The sequence below is a fragment of the Anomaloglossus baeobatrachus genome, chromosome 3 (assembly GCF_048569485.1).
Source record: "Anomaloglossus baeobatrachus isolate aAnoBae1 chromosome 3, aAnoBae1.hap1, whole genome shotgun sequence".
In the NCBI taxonomy this organism is placed as follows: Eukaryota; Metazoa; Chordata; class Amphibia; order Anura; family Aromobatidae; genus Anomaloglossus; species Anomaloglossus baeobatrachus.
Window position 1 is genome coordinate 55,089,053 of NC_134355.1, and position 17,882 is coordinate 55,106,934.

General features: G+C 41.8%; 1 protein-coding gene across 1 annotated transcript in view; it reads left to right on the forward strand.

Annotated features, from left to right (window-relative positions):
- The first annotated feature begins 6,282 nt into the window (after nt 1–6,282).
- The window catches only part of SLC3A1 (solute carrier family 3 member 1), a 35,932-nt gene continuing 24,332 nt past the window's right edge, over nt 6,283–17,882 (forward strand). The window contains exons 1-4 of the mRNA XM_075338021.1: nt 6,283–6,964; nt 14,379–14,558; nt 14,654–14,808; nt 16,649–16,774. Coding sequence (XP_075194136.1) covers nt 6,547–6,964; nt 14,379–14,558; nt 14,654–14,808; nt 16,649–16,774 — 879 coding nt within the window. The 5' untranslated portion in view covers nt 6,283–6,546. The remainder of the gene's footprint in view (nt 6,965–14,378; nt 14,559–14,653; nt 14,809–16,648; nt 16,775–17,882) is intronic.

Genomic DNA, 17,882 nt, shown 5'->3' on the forward strand with positions numbered 1-17,882 from the left:
CCCACACCTGTTGTTTCGGGGACTAGCCAGGAGGAAGTTGAAGTGGGTTTCATAGATGGCCCCACCAAGCCTGTTGTTTCGGATACCACTCAGAGGGAAGTGAAAGTGGGGCTTGGGGATTGCCTGCTCACACCAGTCATTTTGGAGAATGACCTAGGACAAGGACTATCCAGTCAGTTTGAAGCAGCCATCACCCACTTCCAAGCCAAGCAGGACCCTGATGTGGATCTTTCTAACATCTTTTCCAAGGATAATTCACATTCCCAGTCTCCAGCATCCACTTCTGAGCCAAGAACCGTGAGTAAACCTAACCACACTGGCTATTGACTGGGGAAAGATTGATAGTAAAAAATGTATGCAGGCCCAACTCATGGACCCCACCTTAGTGCTTGTCCACAATATGGCTGCTCAACTTGGGGGAGGTAATCAGGGGGAGGTGTATAGATGCGAGCCTCTGCTGCTGACCTCACCATTAAAAAGGACAATGCCGTCAAGAGGAGAAGGGTGATCGGAAGCCCATCTTGTGTGGCTAATATTAAGAAGGGGGAGGAATGTGACGACATGGACACCCAATGCCTCTCATGGGTTAAAGTTTCTTAACATTCAGCCAGACAGGATGATAGAGTGTTTATAGATGGGGGATAAGTCCCTCATTGTTTTTACAAGACTCTTGTTGACTCATGTAATTGTGTTGGCCACTGAAAGCCAGACGTATTGTTTCTCCAGACTCTTCCAGTAATCATTGTAATGTAGTTGTGTAGTGCTAATGTAATTACCTTAGTAGCCATTATCTAGTCTGTGCATTCCAGACTACATGTATACCCTCAGTCTTTCTGTAGACATCATTTGGATGAACATTGTCCATGCAGCTTGAGATTCATCCAATGGGAGAGGCGATCTTGTCCAACCAATCGATGAGGACGCAGTGTATCCAAGTGGAAGGCTGTGGCTATAAAAGGGATTTCTTTAAGCCACCAGGTGGTTGTTGATGGATGCTGATAGATCCAGTCTAAGCTCTTAGGAGCTGACTAGAGGATCAGGATATCTCATGGCTTCAATCTAGGGACTTCGGTTCCGGTTGGAGACCATATCCACAGCCTAGGGATTTCGACTCCGGCTGCCAGGATTGTATCATCATACCAGGACTACCTAAGGAGGACACTCAGGTTGGGACAATTCAGGCACCTGTTACAGACTTTGCAGACCTCAGACAGCTTCCTAAATCTGGCATTATTCCTTTCTCGGTGGGTGCCCGCCAAAAGCGGGGTGCTGCTGGATTGGAGTAAATAGCCCTGGAACCTCTGAGGCATGGACATTCTAAATCCCTGGTGAGCCAGCGGAAGGGTGAGACTCTGTTGCCTGTTACATTTGTGTTTTGCTGGTTATGTGTTATGTGCCGTTAATTGTTTGGGGATCCAATAAAGTCTAATTATTGTGGTTCCCTCACCCTGTGTTGTCTGAGTAGTGTTACGCCCACGGTTAAGGAGGCCAGCGTTCAGTTGGGATGAGCCCTGAGCCACGCTGTCTTTCTAAAGGCGGCGGGTTTTAGCGGACGAGAGCACCCACTGAGCCCCGTGTCTCCACATCAACTTTTCATACTTTTTTGCAAACTTAAGTGAATGCTTCTTATATAGTTACTAAGGCTGAAAAAAGACCTAGGTCCATCTAGTTCAACCTTCCTCCACCAGTTCTATAATTGGTCACTTAGTCATTTATAACCAACAATGTTGTGTGTACTGAGGAAATCATCCAGCCCTTTTTTGAAAGCTGTTATAGTATCTGCCATTACTACCTCTTGTGGTAGGGTATTCCACAGTCTGACTGCTCTAACTATAAAGAACCCTTTGATGATATTGAAGTTGAGGCTTCCTCACCTTTTTTTTGGCCACCATTACAGACTTGTATGGTGCTTGCATGATCGTCTGTGATCTCACTATTATGACGCATACGAGCCGCCTCCACTGCCGGGTTTGTCACCAGAACTAATAGACCTTGTGATGAGCCGACTTGTTGACGCCGATATTTTACCTGGACCTCCACCTTTTGGCTTTTGAATAAATGGATGGATTTAATTTTGTATTCCGCCAACTGTCATGGCACTCACATGATGCAGTTTAGCAATTTCTTTGGCCAAGAAACCGCTATCATTGAGCTAGATGACGCTGTTTTTCTTTTCTTGGGAAATCTTCTTCATGGCTGCTCCTTGATTTGAACCAGTGATCTTTCGCTTGGGATCAACCTAATAACACACTGAGCTATTAAGGAATGTGATGACAGGTTGTAATTTGTAATATACAGGAAGAAAAAGATTTTTTAAACACCAAGAGCAAAACAGTAACAATGCAGAGTACTGACAAGAATCTGCATAACAAGTCATACGCTAAATAGTTGCAAATCAAATTTATATATGAGATAGCCAAGATGATTGTCTAAAAAATGAAGGTGGTGTAGTGGATAGTGAGATATGGAGCCTGAAAGTACAAGTTCAAAACGCTATTACCCTTTTGCTCATCAGTGTATATACAGTTAGGTCCAGAAATATTTGGACAGTGACACAATTTTCGCGAGTTGGGCTCTGCATGCCACCACATTGGATTTGAAATGAAATCTCTACAACAGAATTCAAGTGCAGATTGTAACGTTTAATTTGAAGGTTTGAACAAAAATATCTTATAGAAATTGTAGGAATTGTACACATTTCTTTACAAACACTCCACATTTTAGGAGGTCAAAAGTAATTGGACAAATAAACCAAACCCAAACAAAATATTTTTATTTTCAATATTTTGTTGCGAATCCTTTGGAGGCAATCACTGCCTTAAGTCTGGAACCCATGGACATCACCAAACGCTGGGTTTCCTCCTTCTTAATGCTTTGCCAGGCCTTTACAGCCGCAGCCTTCAGGTCTTGCTTGTTTGTGGGTCTTTCCGTCTTAAGTCTGGATTTGAGTAAGTGAAATGCATGCTCAATTGGGTTAAGATCTGGTGATTGACTTGGCCATTGCAGAATGTTCCAATTTTTTGTACTCATGAACTCCTGGGTAGCTTTGGCTGTATGCTTGGGGTCATTGTCCATCTATACTATGAAGCGCCGTCCGATCAACTTTGCGGCATTTGGCTGAATCTGGGCTGAAAGTATATCCCGGTACACTTCAGAATTCATCCGGCTACTCTTGTCTTCTGTTATGTCATCAATAAACACAAGTGACCCAGTACCATTGAAAGCCATGCATGCCCATGCCATCACGTTGCCTCCACCATGTTATACAGAGGATGTGGTGTGCCTTGGATCATGTGCCATTCCCTTTTTTCTCCAAACTTTTTTCTTCCCATCATTCTGGTACAGGTTGATCTTTGTCTCATCTGTCCATAGAATACTTTTCCAGAACTGAGCTGGCTTCATGAGGTGTTTTTCAGTAAATTTAACTCTGGCCTGTCTATTTTTGGAATTGATGAATGGTTTGCATCTAGATGTGAACCCTTTGTATTTACTTTCATGGAGTCTTCTCTTTACTGTTGACTGAGAGACATATACACCTACTTCACTGAGAGTGTTCTGGACTTCAGTTGATGTTGTGAACGGGTTCTTCTTCACCAAAGAAAGTATGCGGCGATCATCCACCACTGTTGTCATCCGTGGATGCCCAGGCCTTTTTGAGTTCCCAAGCTCACCAGTCAATTCCTTTTTTCTCAGAATGTACCCAACTGTTGATTTTGCTACTCCAAGCATGTCTGCTATCTCTCTGATGGATTTTTTCTTTTTTTTCAGCCTCAGGATGTTCTGCTTCACCTCAATTGAGAGTTCCTTAGACCGCATGTTGTCTGGTCACAGCAACAACTTCCAAATGCAAAACCACACACCTGTAATCAAACCCAGACCTTTTAACTACTTCATTGATTACAGGTTAACGAGGGAGACGCCTTCAGAGTTAATTGCAGCCCTTAGAGTCCCTTGTCCAATTACTTTTGGTCCCTTGAAAAAGAGGAGGCTATGCATTACAGAGCTATGATTCCTAAACCCTTTCTCTGATTTGGATGTGAAAACTCTCATATTGCAGCTGGGAGTGAGCACTTTCAGCCCATATTATATATATATATATAATTGTATTTCTGAACATGTTTTTGTAAACAGCTAAAATAACAAAACTTGTGTCACTGTCCAAATATTTCTGGCCCTGACTGTATAGCACATAGGAGATACTGGGACTAGTGTATATACCTCACACAGGAGACATGGAGACTTGGGTGTATGCATCACATAGGAGACACTGGGACTGATTGTTTTATATTATATATATATATATTACAAAGTATACACAAGCTGATGTATACATTACATAGTGGGCACTGCCACTGCTGCCTTTTATCATTGGGATCACACTGCTTTTACCCTACACACAAAGAACATCCACTGGCCAGCACCAAGAAATAATCCTTCACTGCATGTGTTGCAGTGTTCAGTAGTGAACGATGCATGTCCATGGTCTAGGGAGGAGTTAAAGGGCAGGTGGCCAGCAAAACAGGGTCTGTGCCCAAGCAGTGGGGTCCCCGGAAATCTGCGTAGGTGATAGAGGAAAGGACATAATTACGGCCCGCAGGTTGGATGGTCTCCATCCCTGGTTTAAAGTCAAGAGATGCCTTCATTAATGTAAATGCAATAGGTTTATCTCAAGATGTGAAGCAATAGTAATCCTCAATAGAACAAAGGTCATAATAGACATTGCTAGAAAACACCTAAAAAAGCCACCTGATGTGAAAAAGGTTAGAAACAATGATAACTTGTACCTGAATGATTGGAAGAGCACAGAATTAATTAGTAAAGGACAGGCTTGTTATCTGAACCATACCACATCTATTAAACATGTTGATGGCGTAGAAATTTATAGTAGAAAGATCTACAACTAAGCAGCAAATGAAACCATCATCCAGAGACTGATGACAGCGGTTTATTTCCTACAATTAAAAGAATCCCTGTGTAGTACAACTTATACAAGGCTGAGATCACAATTCAGTATTTTGCTGTGGGTTTTTTTTCATGAATTTTGCAGTAAGCCTATGAAGTGTGGACTCTGTGGTGTGGTCTTGATTAATCAAGACCGGCTTTCTTCATGCTAGTCTTGATGAGAGAGCGCACTGGAGTCAGAAGCACCTGTCACACTAGGCACAGGGAAGTACCAAGAGAACAAGGAAAGGGAAGGGAACGGAAACCCTGTGTCGAGGAAAGGGAAAAATAGTGGCCCATGACCAAGACTATTGCTGTACCTTGGACTCCCTCACCACCCTAGATAGGTTCCACACCTATGCGCCGAGCCGGATACCTTACCCTTACTGACCCTGAAGTAGGCCCTAGGTAGGGAGCAGATGGGATGAGTGCTTAGTCAACCCCACTATGCATTAAAGAAGACACAGGGAAAATACACAGGGGGAAAGTAAACAAACAACTTATCTCTAGATGACTCAGGGAAAAGAACTGTAACAATCACAAAGATTCTACTTATGTATACAAGCCGACTGGTTGCACTGAAGACTTGTTAAGGGTATACGTGCTATCACCAGCACTGAGTAATAGGAAGTGAAGGTATATAAAGACACCAATGGAAGTACTAATGAAAGGCTGAGGAACTCCGAAGGGTCCTAAATGGAAAGGGATGAAAACCAAGCAGAAATAATAGAAAGTCAGGGAACATTTTGTGCAGCCAAACATTGTGACCTTCTATAGCCAAACATCATAGGACTGTCTGTCCCCCATGACAGCACCTGATTCATGAAGTGGAGAATGAATCCATCACGTCTGAAAAGTGGCATGTGCCTCCGTATTCCTCAGATGATGGAATAAGATTTCTGATGTAAGGCACGTTACAGCTCGTCATCAACTAGACATGCTGCTACATCCCACCACAACTCTGCCCATTTTGGCTCAGCTGGGCGAAACTGGAGTTATAATTACAAAAGTCACACAATTTTGCAACTTACCAAAATGTTTTAGGTCAGATTTAATCAAGCCTAGCTCACAATCAAAAATGTAATGAAGTAGAAACTAAAAAATGTTGCAATCTGCACTTCACCTAATAGTAGGCTATAGGCTTCTCGTACCTTTGTGCAGTCATGTAAAACAAGACTGAGTAACTTTCATAATCAAAATATTTGAAATTCAAATCCATCTTTTGAATGGAGCCATTGTGTGACCTTCATCAGGAATTTTTGTGCATCAAGCAGCCATTGTTCTTCCTCAGAGAGTTCACTCTGCCAAGAATGACTTGTACTTCACTGTGTGTTATCGAGCTGCCATAAGCAACCGAATGCTACTCCTATCATCGCTACTCTACAGAGGGATTGCAGACACCCAATAATCCAGGTCGTTATGCAGCTGTGGTCCATCAATGATTACCAGAACTTTGTATTATTCTGCCTTTCTGTACCTTGACCTAAGCTCAGGTATTTAAAAGGGAATTTGCAGTGGTTTTCTAGCACACCTCAGGTAAACTTTGCATTTTGATTATTGCCACTGCTGCATGTCTGTGGATCAGAGACCGGCTTAGTGGTGACCATGACTGAGGAGGTAAATTCAGTTGAATTGAAGAAGACAGGAGTGGAGAACAATGGTTTTGTTGCTGATCAGGGGAGTGATGAACATGCAATATCAGGAAGCAGGAAAAGTAGCAAGACTGAAGACCAGATCTTCGCGATTAAATTGGATTCTCCTGAAGACCCGTTCCCCTTGAAACCATATGCGGGGATGCCCAAAGAGGTTCTACTACATTTTTCAAATAAAACATGCTACAAAGTTACCCGAGAGATTCTCTTCTGGCTCATCATCATAGCAACACTGGCCATTATTGCAGCTACCATCACAATTATTGCCCTTTCGCCTAAGTGTCTTGACTGGTGGCAGAGAAGTCCAATTTATCAAGTGTATCCAAAGTCCTTCCGAGACAGTAACAATGATGGTTCTGGTGACCTTAAGGGTATGTGTTTTGTTATTTCTTTTTATTCATCTCAAAATGTGTATATACCATGTTTCTCCGAAAATAAGACATGGTCTTATATTATTTTTTTGCTTTTCAAGATGGGCTAGGTCAGTGGTTCTCAAACTCCAGTCCTCACGACCTCCAACAGGTCATGTTTTTAGGATTTCCTTAATATAGCACAGGTGATGCCTTGATAACGATTCCATCACCTGTTCAATAGTAAGGAAATCCTGAAAACATGACTTGTTGGGGGCCATGAGGACTGGAGTTTTGGAAACCCTGGGCTTGGTCTTATTTTCAGGGGATGTCTTATTTTCTTTCCATGGACAGCAATCCATAACTCTCCAAATCCTACGTGTAACGTGTTTCTATCTATCTATCAATCAATCAATCATCAAATGTCCTTTAACAATCTTAACTTTCGAATGCAAGCATTGGAGTCCCTAAGAGAGTGGTCCCTGAGAAATTGCACCCCCCCCCCCCCCTAATGCTGGCCCCAACTGTAACTAGGACTTATATTTAAAGCATACTCCAAAAATCCTGTAAAATCATTTTAGGGCTTACTTTTGGGATAGGTCTTATTTTTCGGGGAACAGGGTATTTTTAATTTCTCATTAGTTTGTGCTCTAGAATCTGGAAAACATAATTCCTAAAGGGCGGATGGTAATGAATGAGAATATTTGAGTCTAATCATAATAACCTTCCCACGAGTCAGTCACCCACACGCATGTTTCCGACTTCTGGAGATAATTTCATGGTATGAGTTTGCTAGGGTAGAATTTTTTTTATGATTGGGAAAATGAACATTTGCTCCATTAACGAACAACATACACCTACAGAAAAATTAGTGCACATGGAACCAAGTGTATGGAAAATATATAGTAAATGGAAAAAAGGAATAGAAGTCACAGATAAAATGTGAGTCATCCAATGAATGGCACCACAACACAAGTTGAGATAAGTATAAGGTACATATAGAATACCCTAAGAAAATGGGGTCAATCAACTATAGATAAATAATACAAACTATATATGCCAATTAGATAAGAATACCCTGAATCCGGCTACAGGAGTATATAGCCATTAATCAACATTTAGAGAATTGATACACATGTAGAAACTTGGCCCTCAAGATCAATGTGAATAGCGGTTTTTATTGTGAAGAACTTGTAGGACAAGCACAGATGTTTCGGTCAAAAGACCTTCATCAGTTTGAGTGCAGAGGGTCCTCAGAAAGTATGATGGCGTGGGGAGCGGCGTAGCTGGGTATGACGCGGTGTCTACATAGACAGTGGTGGACACTGCGTCACACCCAGCTACGCCGCTCACCACGCCACTATACTTTTTCTGAGTAACCTGTGCACATACACTGATGAAGATCTTTTCACCGAAACATCTGTGCTTGTGCTAGTCCTACAAGTTCTTCCCAATAAAAAACACTATTAACATTGATCTTGAGTGCCAAGTTTCTACATTTAATTAATCAAAATTGCATACAGAAATATTCAGTAGACAGAGCATTTATTGGAATTAGTAAGACATTATTTTCTCCCTTATGAGCAATGTTTCTACCTCTCTATGGCTAGATTATTTATAACATTTATTGGGAGAAAAGCATCTATCGCTTTTTTAAATGCTTGCCATTACTACCTTTTGTAGTTGGGTATTCCACAGTCTGACTGCTCTAAAGTGGCTTTACACGCTACGATATTGCTAGCAATTGCTAGCGATATCGTACGCAAAAGCACCCGCCCCTGTCGTGCATGCGATTTCGTGTGATCGCTGCTGCAGCAAACATTATCGCTACGGCAGCGTCACACGCACTTACCTGGTCTGCGGCGTCGCTGTGACTGCCGAACAATCCCTCCCTCAAGGGGGAGGGACATTCGGCATTACAGCGACGTCACCGCGACGTCACTAAGCAGCCGGCCAATCAAAGCGGAGGGGCGGAGATGAGCGGGACATAACATCCCTCCCACCTCCTTCCTTTCGCATTGCGGCCAGCGGCAGGTAAGGAGACGTTGCTCGCTCCTGCGGTGTCACACACAGCGATGTGTGCTGCCGCAGGAGCGACGAACCACATCGATAATCAACCATTACCGATTTATGGTTTTGGGATGACCTCTCCATGGTGAACGATTTTCACCATTTTTGAGGTCTCTTAAGGTCGCTGGTAAGTGTCACACGCTGCGATATCGTTAATGACGCCGGATGTGCGTCACTAACAACGTGACCCCGACGATAAAACATTAACGATATTGTAGCGTGTAAAGCCCCCTTAACTGTAAAGAACCCTTTCCTATTTAGATGCCATATGAATGTAATATTTACCACGACATTATATACAATCTACCTACATCATGCTATAGAGCTGGAGGAACTGAGCAGATTCATATAGATATGCATAAAAAGATTCCATAGATCTTGTATTTTATTGATTGAAATCCTTATTATTCTGACTTTAAAGGGAACCTGTCAGGTGCAACATGCACCCAGAACCACGAGCTGTATTTAGTAGCATAGATAAAAAGATCTTTAGAAAAAGTATTTCTAAAGATCCTTTATGATATGCTAATGAGGACAGGGACTAATCGGAAGGGTGTTAGTTCCTGCGCTCATTCTGCCCTCCTTGCATGTTAGCACACCCACAAGGGCGTGCTAATATGCTGTTCATTGCCCAGCGCCATCAGTGGTGACGTGCGTACCTGTGTCCGTTGTCACCGCTGATGACTTCAGCTTAGGCTAAGTGCACATGATCAGAATGCCTGGCACTTCTGGTCATGTACACTATGAAGCCGGGTGTACGCGTCCTAGCTTCAGAGTGGTTTAGTGTGCCTGACCGGAAGTGCTGGGGACTACTCACCATTCACACTGAGCCTAAACCTGGCATCTGACTGAGGTGGTAACAATGGATACAGGTACACGCATCACCACTGATGACACTGGCATTGAATAGCATGTTAACACGTCCCTGTGGGTGTGCTAACAAGCTAAGAGTGCAAATAAAAAAAGGTCCGTGGAGTGTCTGTTAGGAGTCTCGACACAGAAAAAAGCCAGATATTCCTCCGGGAAGGACCTAGCCAAGGAGTGGCTCTTTTTAAGGAGACCACCATAGCCACCATATTAAGTGGCCCTTTCAGTCAATATCCAACTCTTTGACGAATTTAAAGATATGACAAGGGAAATACCAAGGCCAGGTATCAATCCACAGACAGCTGTTTCGGGGTATTGCCCCTCATCAGTGTGGAGTAGGATTCTGGCTAGGTGGGAGCAATGCCTAGTAGACCAGCAAGACAAAACAATCACTGATCTCGGGGAGACCAGCCAGAGAAAACACTGCCGGCAGCCAGCAAAGGCGCTCAACACAGTGAAATCCTAGGTGCATTGCCCCCTGGGAAGTATGTAAATCAAAAAAGGTCCAATATTTTCTGTGTCGAGACTCCTAACAGAGGCTCCACGGACCTTTTTTGATTTGCAAACTTCCCAGGGGGCAATGCACCTAGGATTTCACTGTGTTGAGCGCCTTTGCTGGCTGACAGCAGTGTTTTCTCTGTCTGGTCTTCCTTAGATCAGTGATTGTTTTGTCTAACAAGCTAAGAGGTCACACTAGGTAGGTGAAGTAATGCCCTCACGACCAGTCCCTGCGCTCATTAGTATATCATAAGAATCTTTAGAAACACTTTTTCTAAAATTCCCTTTATATATGCTACTGTATACAGGGATGGATAGGCAGAGATTAGTAATATACACTCAGAACTGCTCATAGTTCTGGGTGCATATTGCACCTGACAGGTTCCCTTTAAGAGTCCAGTGGGTGGAGTTACATAATATTTGCCCACCTTCCCTACATGAGTATGCATAGCAATCAGTCACCGATTAGGACCGCCCTCTGGACTCTAATAAAAAAATAAAAGAGCTTAGATTTAAACGATTCACATACAAGTTATTCAGAATCCTTTCCTCAACAATATAAATCAATCTGCTCTGCAAATCTGAGGTCTTCTAATTTATTTTAAACAATGTTTTTAGAATTTGGACTTTTGTGCTTGCCCTGCTATAAAACTGGTATATTATCAAACAGAAACCTTGTCCCCTGATGATCATTGACAATGAATTACCGCTGTACTTCAACCCTGCTACTACATAATCCCATTGAATAAGTGCAGTAAAGTACAGTGAGTGGCCACATAGTGCACACAATTAGATACCGCATGAAAACACTGCAGCATTTGTGTTTATTTTATTATTTTATGATTGGTAATTTCTGGCTAAAATACTTTCTCTAGGATTACCTTCTCAAATAATTGACAATATTATCCTTTTTTTGCCTTGTCCTTAAAAAAAAACCAATTATGTATCAAGATAATGATGAAAAATGTTCCCATATTGCTGTATTATATACTAAAAAGATATATATCCTTTGCTCATTTATGGTCATTTAATAAGTTGAAAACATCATTGAGAAAGGACGGACTGGAAGGTAAGAACATAATGACACAATGGTTTGGGTAATAGAAATATAATGACTTAGAATCATGTAGACATTTTCATTAACAAAAAAGTTACAAAAAAACAACAACAAAACAGAAAAAAGAAATATCAGTTGATATCCAGGGTCGAGCTTTCCTATCCCATGGAGATCTGGCCAACATGTAAGTGTAAAGGCCGCTCTACACGCAACGACATCACTAACGAGATGTCGTTGGGGTCACGGAATTCGTGACGCACATCCGGCCTCGTTAGTGACGTCGTTACGTGTGAAACGCACGAACGACCATTAATGATCAAAAATACTCACCTTACTGTATGATCGTTGACACGTTGTTCTATTCCCAATTATCGTTGGTGTTGCAGGACGCAGGTTGTTCTTCGTTCCTGCGGCAGCACACATCGCTATGTGTGACACCGCAGGAACGAGGAACATCACCGTAACTGCGGCTACCGGCAATGAGGAAGGAAGGAGGTGGGCGGGATGTTCCACCCGCTCATCTCCGCCCCTCCGCTTCTATTGGGCAGCCGCTTAGAGACGTCGCTGTGACGCCGCACAAACCGCCCCCTTAGAAATGAGGCGGTTCGCCGGCCACAGCGACGTCGCTAGGCAGGTAAGTCCGTGTGACGGCTCCGAACTATATTGTGCGCCACGGGCAGCGATTTGCCCGTGATGCACAAACGACGAGAGCGGGTGCTTTCACCAGCGACATCGCTAGCGATGTCGCTGTGTGTAAAGTGGCCTTAATACATTAACAGAATAGGTGAGCCAAAATGAGACCTTCTACTTGAGCCCTGAGTTGTGGACAATCATTTTAGTGGTTTTATGGCCATTGTAGGGTGTATAAACAGCTTGGCTTTATGGCACATTTCTTTAAACAAAAAAAAAATATTTTTTTTTGGAATTGGAAAGAATCTTTACTAAAACCTGTTGACTAGGGCAATGGAAGCCCTATTTTTGATCTTTGACCTTGTAAAAGGTCACATATTAATCCAGCAAAGTCTCATAAAAGCATTTCACCAAGAAGTGTTATTGGCTTGTCAGGCTAAAGTTGAGGTTGAATAAGCAAAATCAAACTTTTTTGTAAAAACTTGACAAGTTTAGAGATGAGCGAACGTAAAGTTTGGTGTTCAGTGTTTCTACCAAACACAGACTTTACAATAAATAAACAGTGTTCGGGTTCGGCGCTCAGATATATGTATGCAAACGACTCGCGCGAGCATCACTGTGGTCAGGTACGCTCAGTGCTCAGCCCCATTTGAGCAGCTTGCAGCTTTTGAACGGTTCACACTGGGGTAGCATCAGTGATCAGATGTAGGGTGCATCAAACAAATAAAACGGACGTTATCTGTTTATGGTTGCCTGCATTTGAGTGGAGACCCGAACTGACCAATTAATGACTTCCATTGGGGTTCAGGTCAAGTCCGGGTCTCAAACAGAACTTTAGATAAAGTCCAGTTGAACTAGCAAAAACGAACTTCCACGCTTTGGCTCATCAGTTAGTGGCCGCTGGTAGCGTATGCGCCTTACTTCTAAACTGCCAGGCTGTCCCTGGACTTGTCATTGCTTCAAGGTACAACTATAGATGCAACCTCCAATTAGAGGTAACTTGCACAAGCTAACCGCAGTTACTAACACTTGTGTAGTTGCCCTAAAGGTGACAAACACGTTTACAAACCTGAAGAAATATCTTAAACACAACCTGTCGATGACTTCGGCTCCGTTGACCCCAGTTTTGGGACCGTGAGTAATTTTGAGAACCTACTTGCTCCTCTCCATGACAAAGGTAATAGCAGGTGATTTATCAACTTGTTCCATTGATATTTCTTGAACCCTGAATGTCGTGAAAGGCACAAAACAAAAATATAAGGAAGGTGTATGTTAATGGACCACAAGTAAGGTTTTGTAAGGTGGTTTGCATCCATATAAAATACCTGTCGAGTTTGCAACAAGTACTCCATGGTGAGGACAACTAGCAAGAGCCCATGTGGGACTATCTTCTATAAGTGATGTTCTGACACATAAATACCAACAGCACCATGTGGCTGATATCACTAAGTTAGAGGGTACCAACGTTGGATGGATCTACCAGAACACCAGAGGAACACCCAGAGACCCTAGTCTCTAACACAACTATGGACTTCAAAGATCCATCAGAAGACAACTTTATTTCCATTTCAAGGTTACATTGAGACACTCACCACAGAGGTGGCATAATCCACATTTAACCAAATAGATTTTATTAGTGAAATATCCTCTTTGTGTACTGACAATAAAAAAAAGATTGGAGGTAAAGCTGGAGGGTGTTCCAAGCTCACCTTCACTACACAGGATGCAATCCTGAGTGTAGCGGAACGTGATCTTGTATCTTCAACAATAAAAACATAAAATGTCCCAGCTCTCAGGAATAAAACATCCAATTTATTTAGTCAAACTTGTTTAAAATTCTATAATTTGGCCAAGACTATAAAGGTAAAATCCAACATGGTTTGGGCGCAACAAGCGTTCTTTGTTGTGGTAAGCATGAGTTAGAATGATTCTTGTGTTTGAAACTCGTTGGTTTTACCTATATTGTGTTAGAATTTTAAAGTTTGACTAAATAAATTGTATGTTTTTTCCTCGAGAGCTGGAACATTTTTTTATATTTCTAAAGATGGAGGGTGGCCCAAATATTTTACTTGGTTGGCTCAATGGATCTCCAGTCTATCAGAGAAATAATTATTTATTCAGAAAAAATACAGTCTTGGTATATGTTAAGCCTCTAATTTTTACAGTGAAATCAACTAAATTTACGTTCTGTCATATTTTCCACCTTTCCCCCTCTCACCACTTACTTTCTTATGAGCACTCTTTTCTTCTTGTCTATTTTTTTTGCCATCTGAAGAATATTCATAACATCCGGTTGGCTTTAACATTTTTTAGGAGTCCAGGAAAAGATAGATCACTTTGTGTATCTGGATGTGAGCACTGTTTGGGTTGCTCCTTTTTATCAGTCCACGCTGAAAGACTACCGATATGCTGTTGATGACTTCCGCTCTGTTGACCGCAGTTTTGGGACCATGAGTGATTTTGAGAACCTACTTGCTGCTCTCCACGACAAAGGTAATAGCAGGTGATTTATCAACTTGTTCCATTGATATTTCTTGAACCCTGATATACTTATATCTAAGCCCTCACTTTGTCTTCTTATCCACTAGGAATAAAACTAATCATTGATTTAATCCCAAATCACACCAGCAATGAACACAACTGGTTCAAGTTAAGCAGAAATAGAACTGAGAAATACATTGATTACTATATTTGGCGTGACTGTCAACTTAATGGAGCCGAGGTTATCCCTCCCAATAACTGGGTATGTTTCACCAAAATTTTTCACATACAGTACATCTATGTAGGGTTTAGATGTTGCCGACATTTAGTATTTGTAGATGGTCGGTCTTTGCAGATTTTTTTATATGAGGTAATGTGGTCCACATCCATTAGGCACTTCTGAAATTACAGGGAGTTTCTCAACACAAAATTACCTTTTAAACCAAGCACAGGTACCCGATGCACCTTTGGTGTGGCCAAAAACTTCAATGCACCTTCCCACCTACTTTTTTTCCATCAATCTCCAGCTTTCTTTGCCTCATGTAAAGCCAGAGCTGCCAGTCAAGGAAGAGGTAGATGGAAAACAAGTAGATATGTATGTGTACAGTTTTGGCCATGCCAAGGGTGCCCCAGCATCTGTGCTTGGTTTGAACAGTTATTTTGTGCTAACAATGTGGTTTTGGTACTGAATAGAGTTTATCCCCTTAACGACCGCGGGCCATACTGGTTAGTCATAAGTCATGTCTGGGTAATCACTGCCGGCTGCTGCGGTGAGCCTGCAGCGATCCCTGCACATGTCTGCTGACTTGAAGAGCAGACGTGTACCTCGCAGATGCATGTGGATCGGCGATCCACCTGCATCTGTTAACCCTTTAAATCACGCTGTCAAAATGTGACAGCGCAATTTAAATGCCTGCTGCGGTAAATGTGCACTAACCCGGCTTCATCGGTAGTGCCATGACGTGATCATTATGAGCCGATGGTTGCTATGGTAGCATAGGGTCATGCGATGACTCCTGTATCTCACATGACTCACTTCCTGTAACAGCCGGCCGAGTGCTGCCTGTTACAAGACATGAGCATTTCTTGTGATCTCAGCTGTGTAGCTGTGATCAACCGAAATAAATGAGCGATTGTCTCCTAGGGGGACTAGTAAAATATAAAAAAAAGTAAATAAGTGTTAAAAAATTAAAAAAATAAAAGTTCAAATCACCCCTTATTTGCCCCATTGAAAATGAAAGGGTTAAAAAAAATAATTCCATTATATATATATATATATATATATATATATATATATACTGTGTATGTGTATATATATGTATATATATATATATATATATATATAATATATTCACACATTTGGTATCGCCGTGTTCAGAAATGCCTGATCTTTCAAAATATAAAATCAATTAATCTGATTGGTAAATGGCATAGCGGCAATAAAATACCAAACGCCGAAATTACGTTTTTTGGTTGCCACAACGTTTGTGCAAAATACTATAACAAGCCATGAAAACATAGCATCTGCGTAAAAATAGTACCAGTAAAAACTTCAGCTTGAGATGCAAAAAATAAGCATCATTGAGCCATAGATCCCGACAAATGAGAACACTACGAGTCGCGGAAAATGGCACAGAAAGAGTGCCACATTTTTTGGACAAACTTCTGATTTTTTTTTTTAACCCCTTAAACCTATACATGCTTGGTGTCTATGAACTCATACCAACCTGTGGCATCACACCAACACATCAGTTTTACTATATTGTGAACACAGTGAATAAAATATACTAAAAACTGTCATGCAATCGTACGTTTTTTGCAATTTTTCCTCACTTGGAATTTTTTTTTCTCATTTTCCAATACACTATATGGTAAAACTTATGGTTTGATTTCATGGTTTCATGTAAAATCGGCCACAGGTAAAGGGATTAAGACTACATATTCAATATTAGTGGATCAGATACAAAATTCCTGCCTGAAGCTTCATTTGGTGACACATTGAGGTTTTTTAATTACTAGTTGGAGTAGTATTCAATCCATAAAACAGTATCTATTAATAGTGCATCACTTTTTTGCATAGACCTTAATCTGTTCCATTTTAGGTGAGCGTATATGGAAACTCTGCCTGGGAATATGATGGTGAAAGGAAGCAATGCTACCTGCACCAGTTCAGAAAAGAGCAGCCGGACTTAAATTTCCTCAATCCTGATGTAGAGAAAGAAATATTGGTAAGTGAATATATGTAATCTGTGAAAATCCAATGCCCTGTTGTTATTAGGGCAAGTCTAGGCACTACCTCCATAATTTAGAAGCCCAGCAGTGATAAGCTCTATGGTGGGGTCCATACTGTACACTGTGTGCAGAATTATTAGGCAATTGAGTATTTTGATTACATGATAATTTTTATACATGTTGTCCTACTCCAAGCTGTATAGGGTTGAGAGCCAACTACCAATTAAGTAAATCAGGTGATGTGCATCTCTGTAATGAGGAGGGGTGTGGTGTAATGACATCAACACCCTATATAAGGTGTGCTTAATTATTAGGCAACTTCCTTTCCTTTGGCAAAATGGGTCAGAAGAGAGATGACGGGCTCTGAAAAGTCCAAAAGAGTGAGATGTCTTGCAGAGGGATGCAGCAGTCTTGATATTGTGAAACTTTTGAAGCGTGATCACCAAACAATCAAGCGTTGCATGGCAAATAGCCAACAGGGTTGCAAGAAGTGTTTTGGGCAAATAAGGAGCAAAATCACTGTCCATGAATTGAGGAAAATTAAGCGTGAAGCTGTCAAGATGCCATTTGCCACCAATTTGGCTATATTTCAGAGCTGCAACGTTACTGGAGTATCAAAAAGCACAAGGTGTGCCATACTCAGGGACATGGCCAAGGTAAGGAAGGCTGAAAAACCACCACCTTTGAACAAGAAACATAAGATAAAATGTCAAGACTGGGCCAAGAAATATCTTAAGACTGATTTTTCAAAGGTTTTATGGACTGATGAAATGAGAGTGACTCTTGATGGGCCAGATGGAAGAGCCAGAGGCTGGATCAGTAAAGGGCAGAGAGCCCCACTCTGACTCAGACGCCAGCAAGATGGAGGTGGGGTACTGGTATGGGCTGGTATCATCAAAGATGGCACCTTTTCGGGTTGAGGATAGAGTGAAGCTCAACTCCCAGACCTACTGCCAGTTTCTGGAAGACAACTTCTTCAAGCAGTGGTAGAGGAAGAAGTCGGTATCATTCAAGAAAAACATGATTTTCATGCAGGACAATTCTCCATCACATGCATCCAACTACTCCACAGCGTTGTTCTGTCTCCACATAGAGGCGATTGAA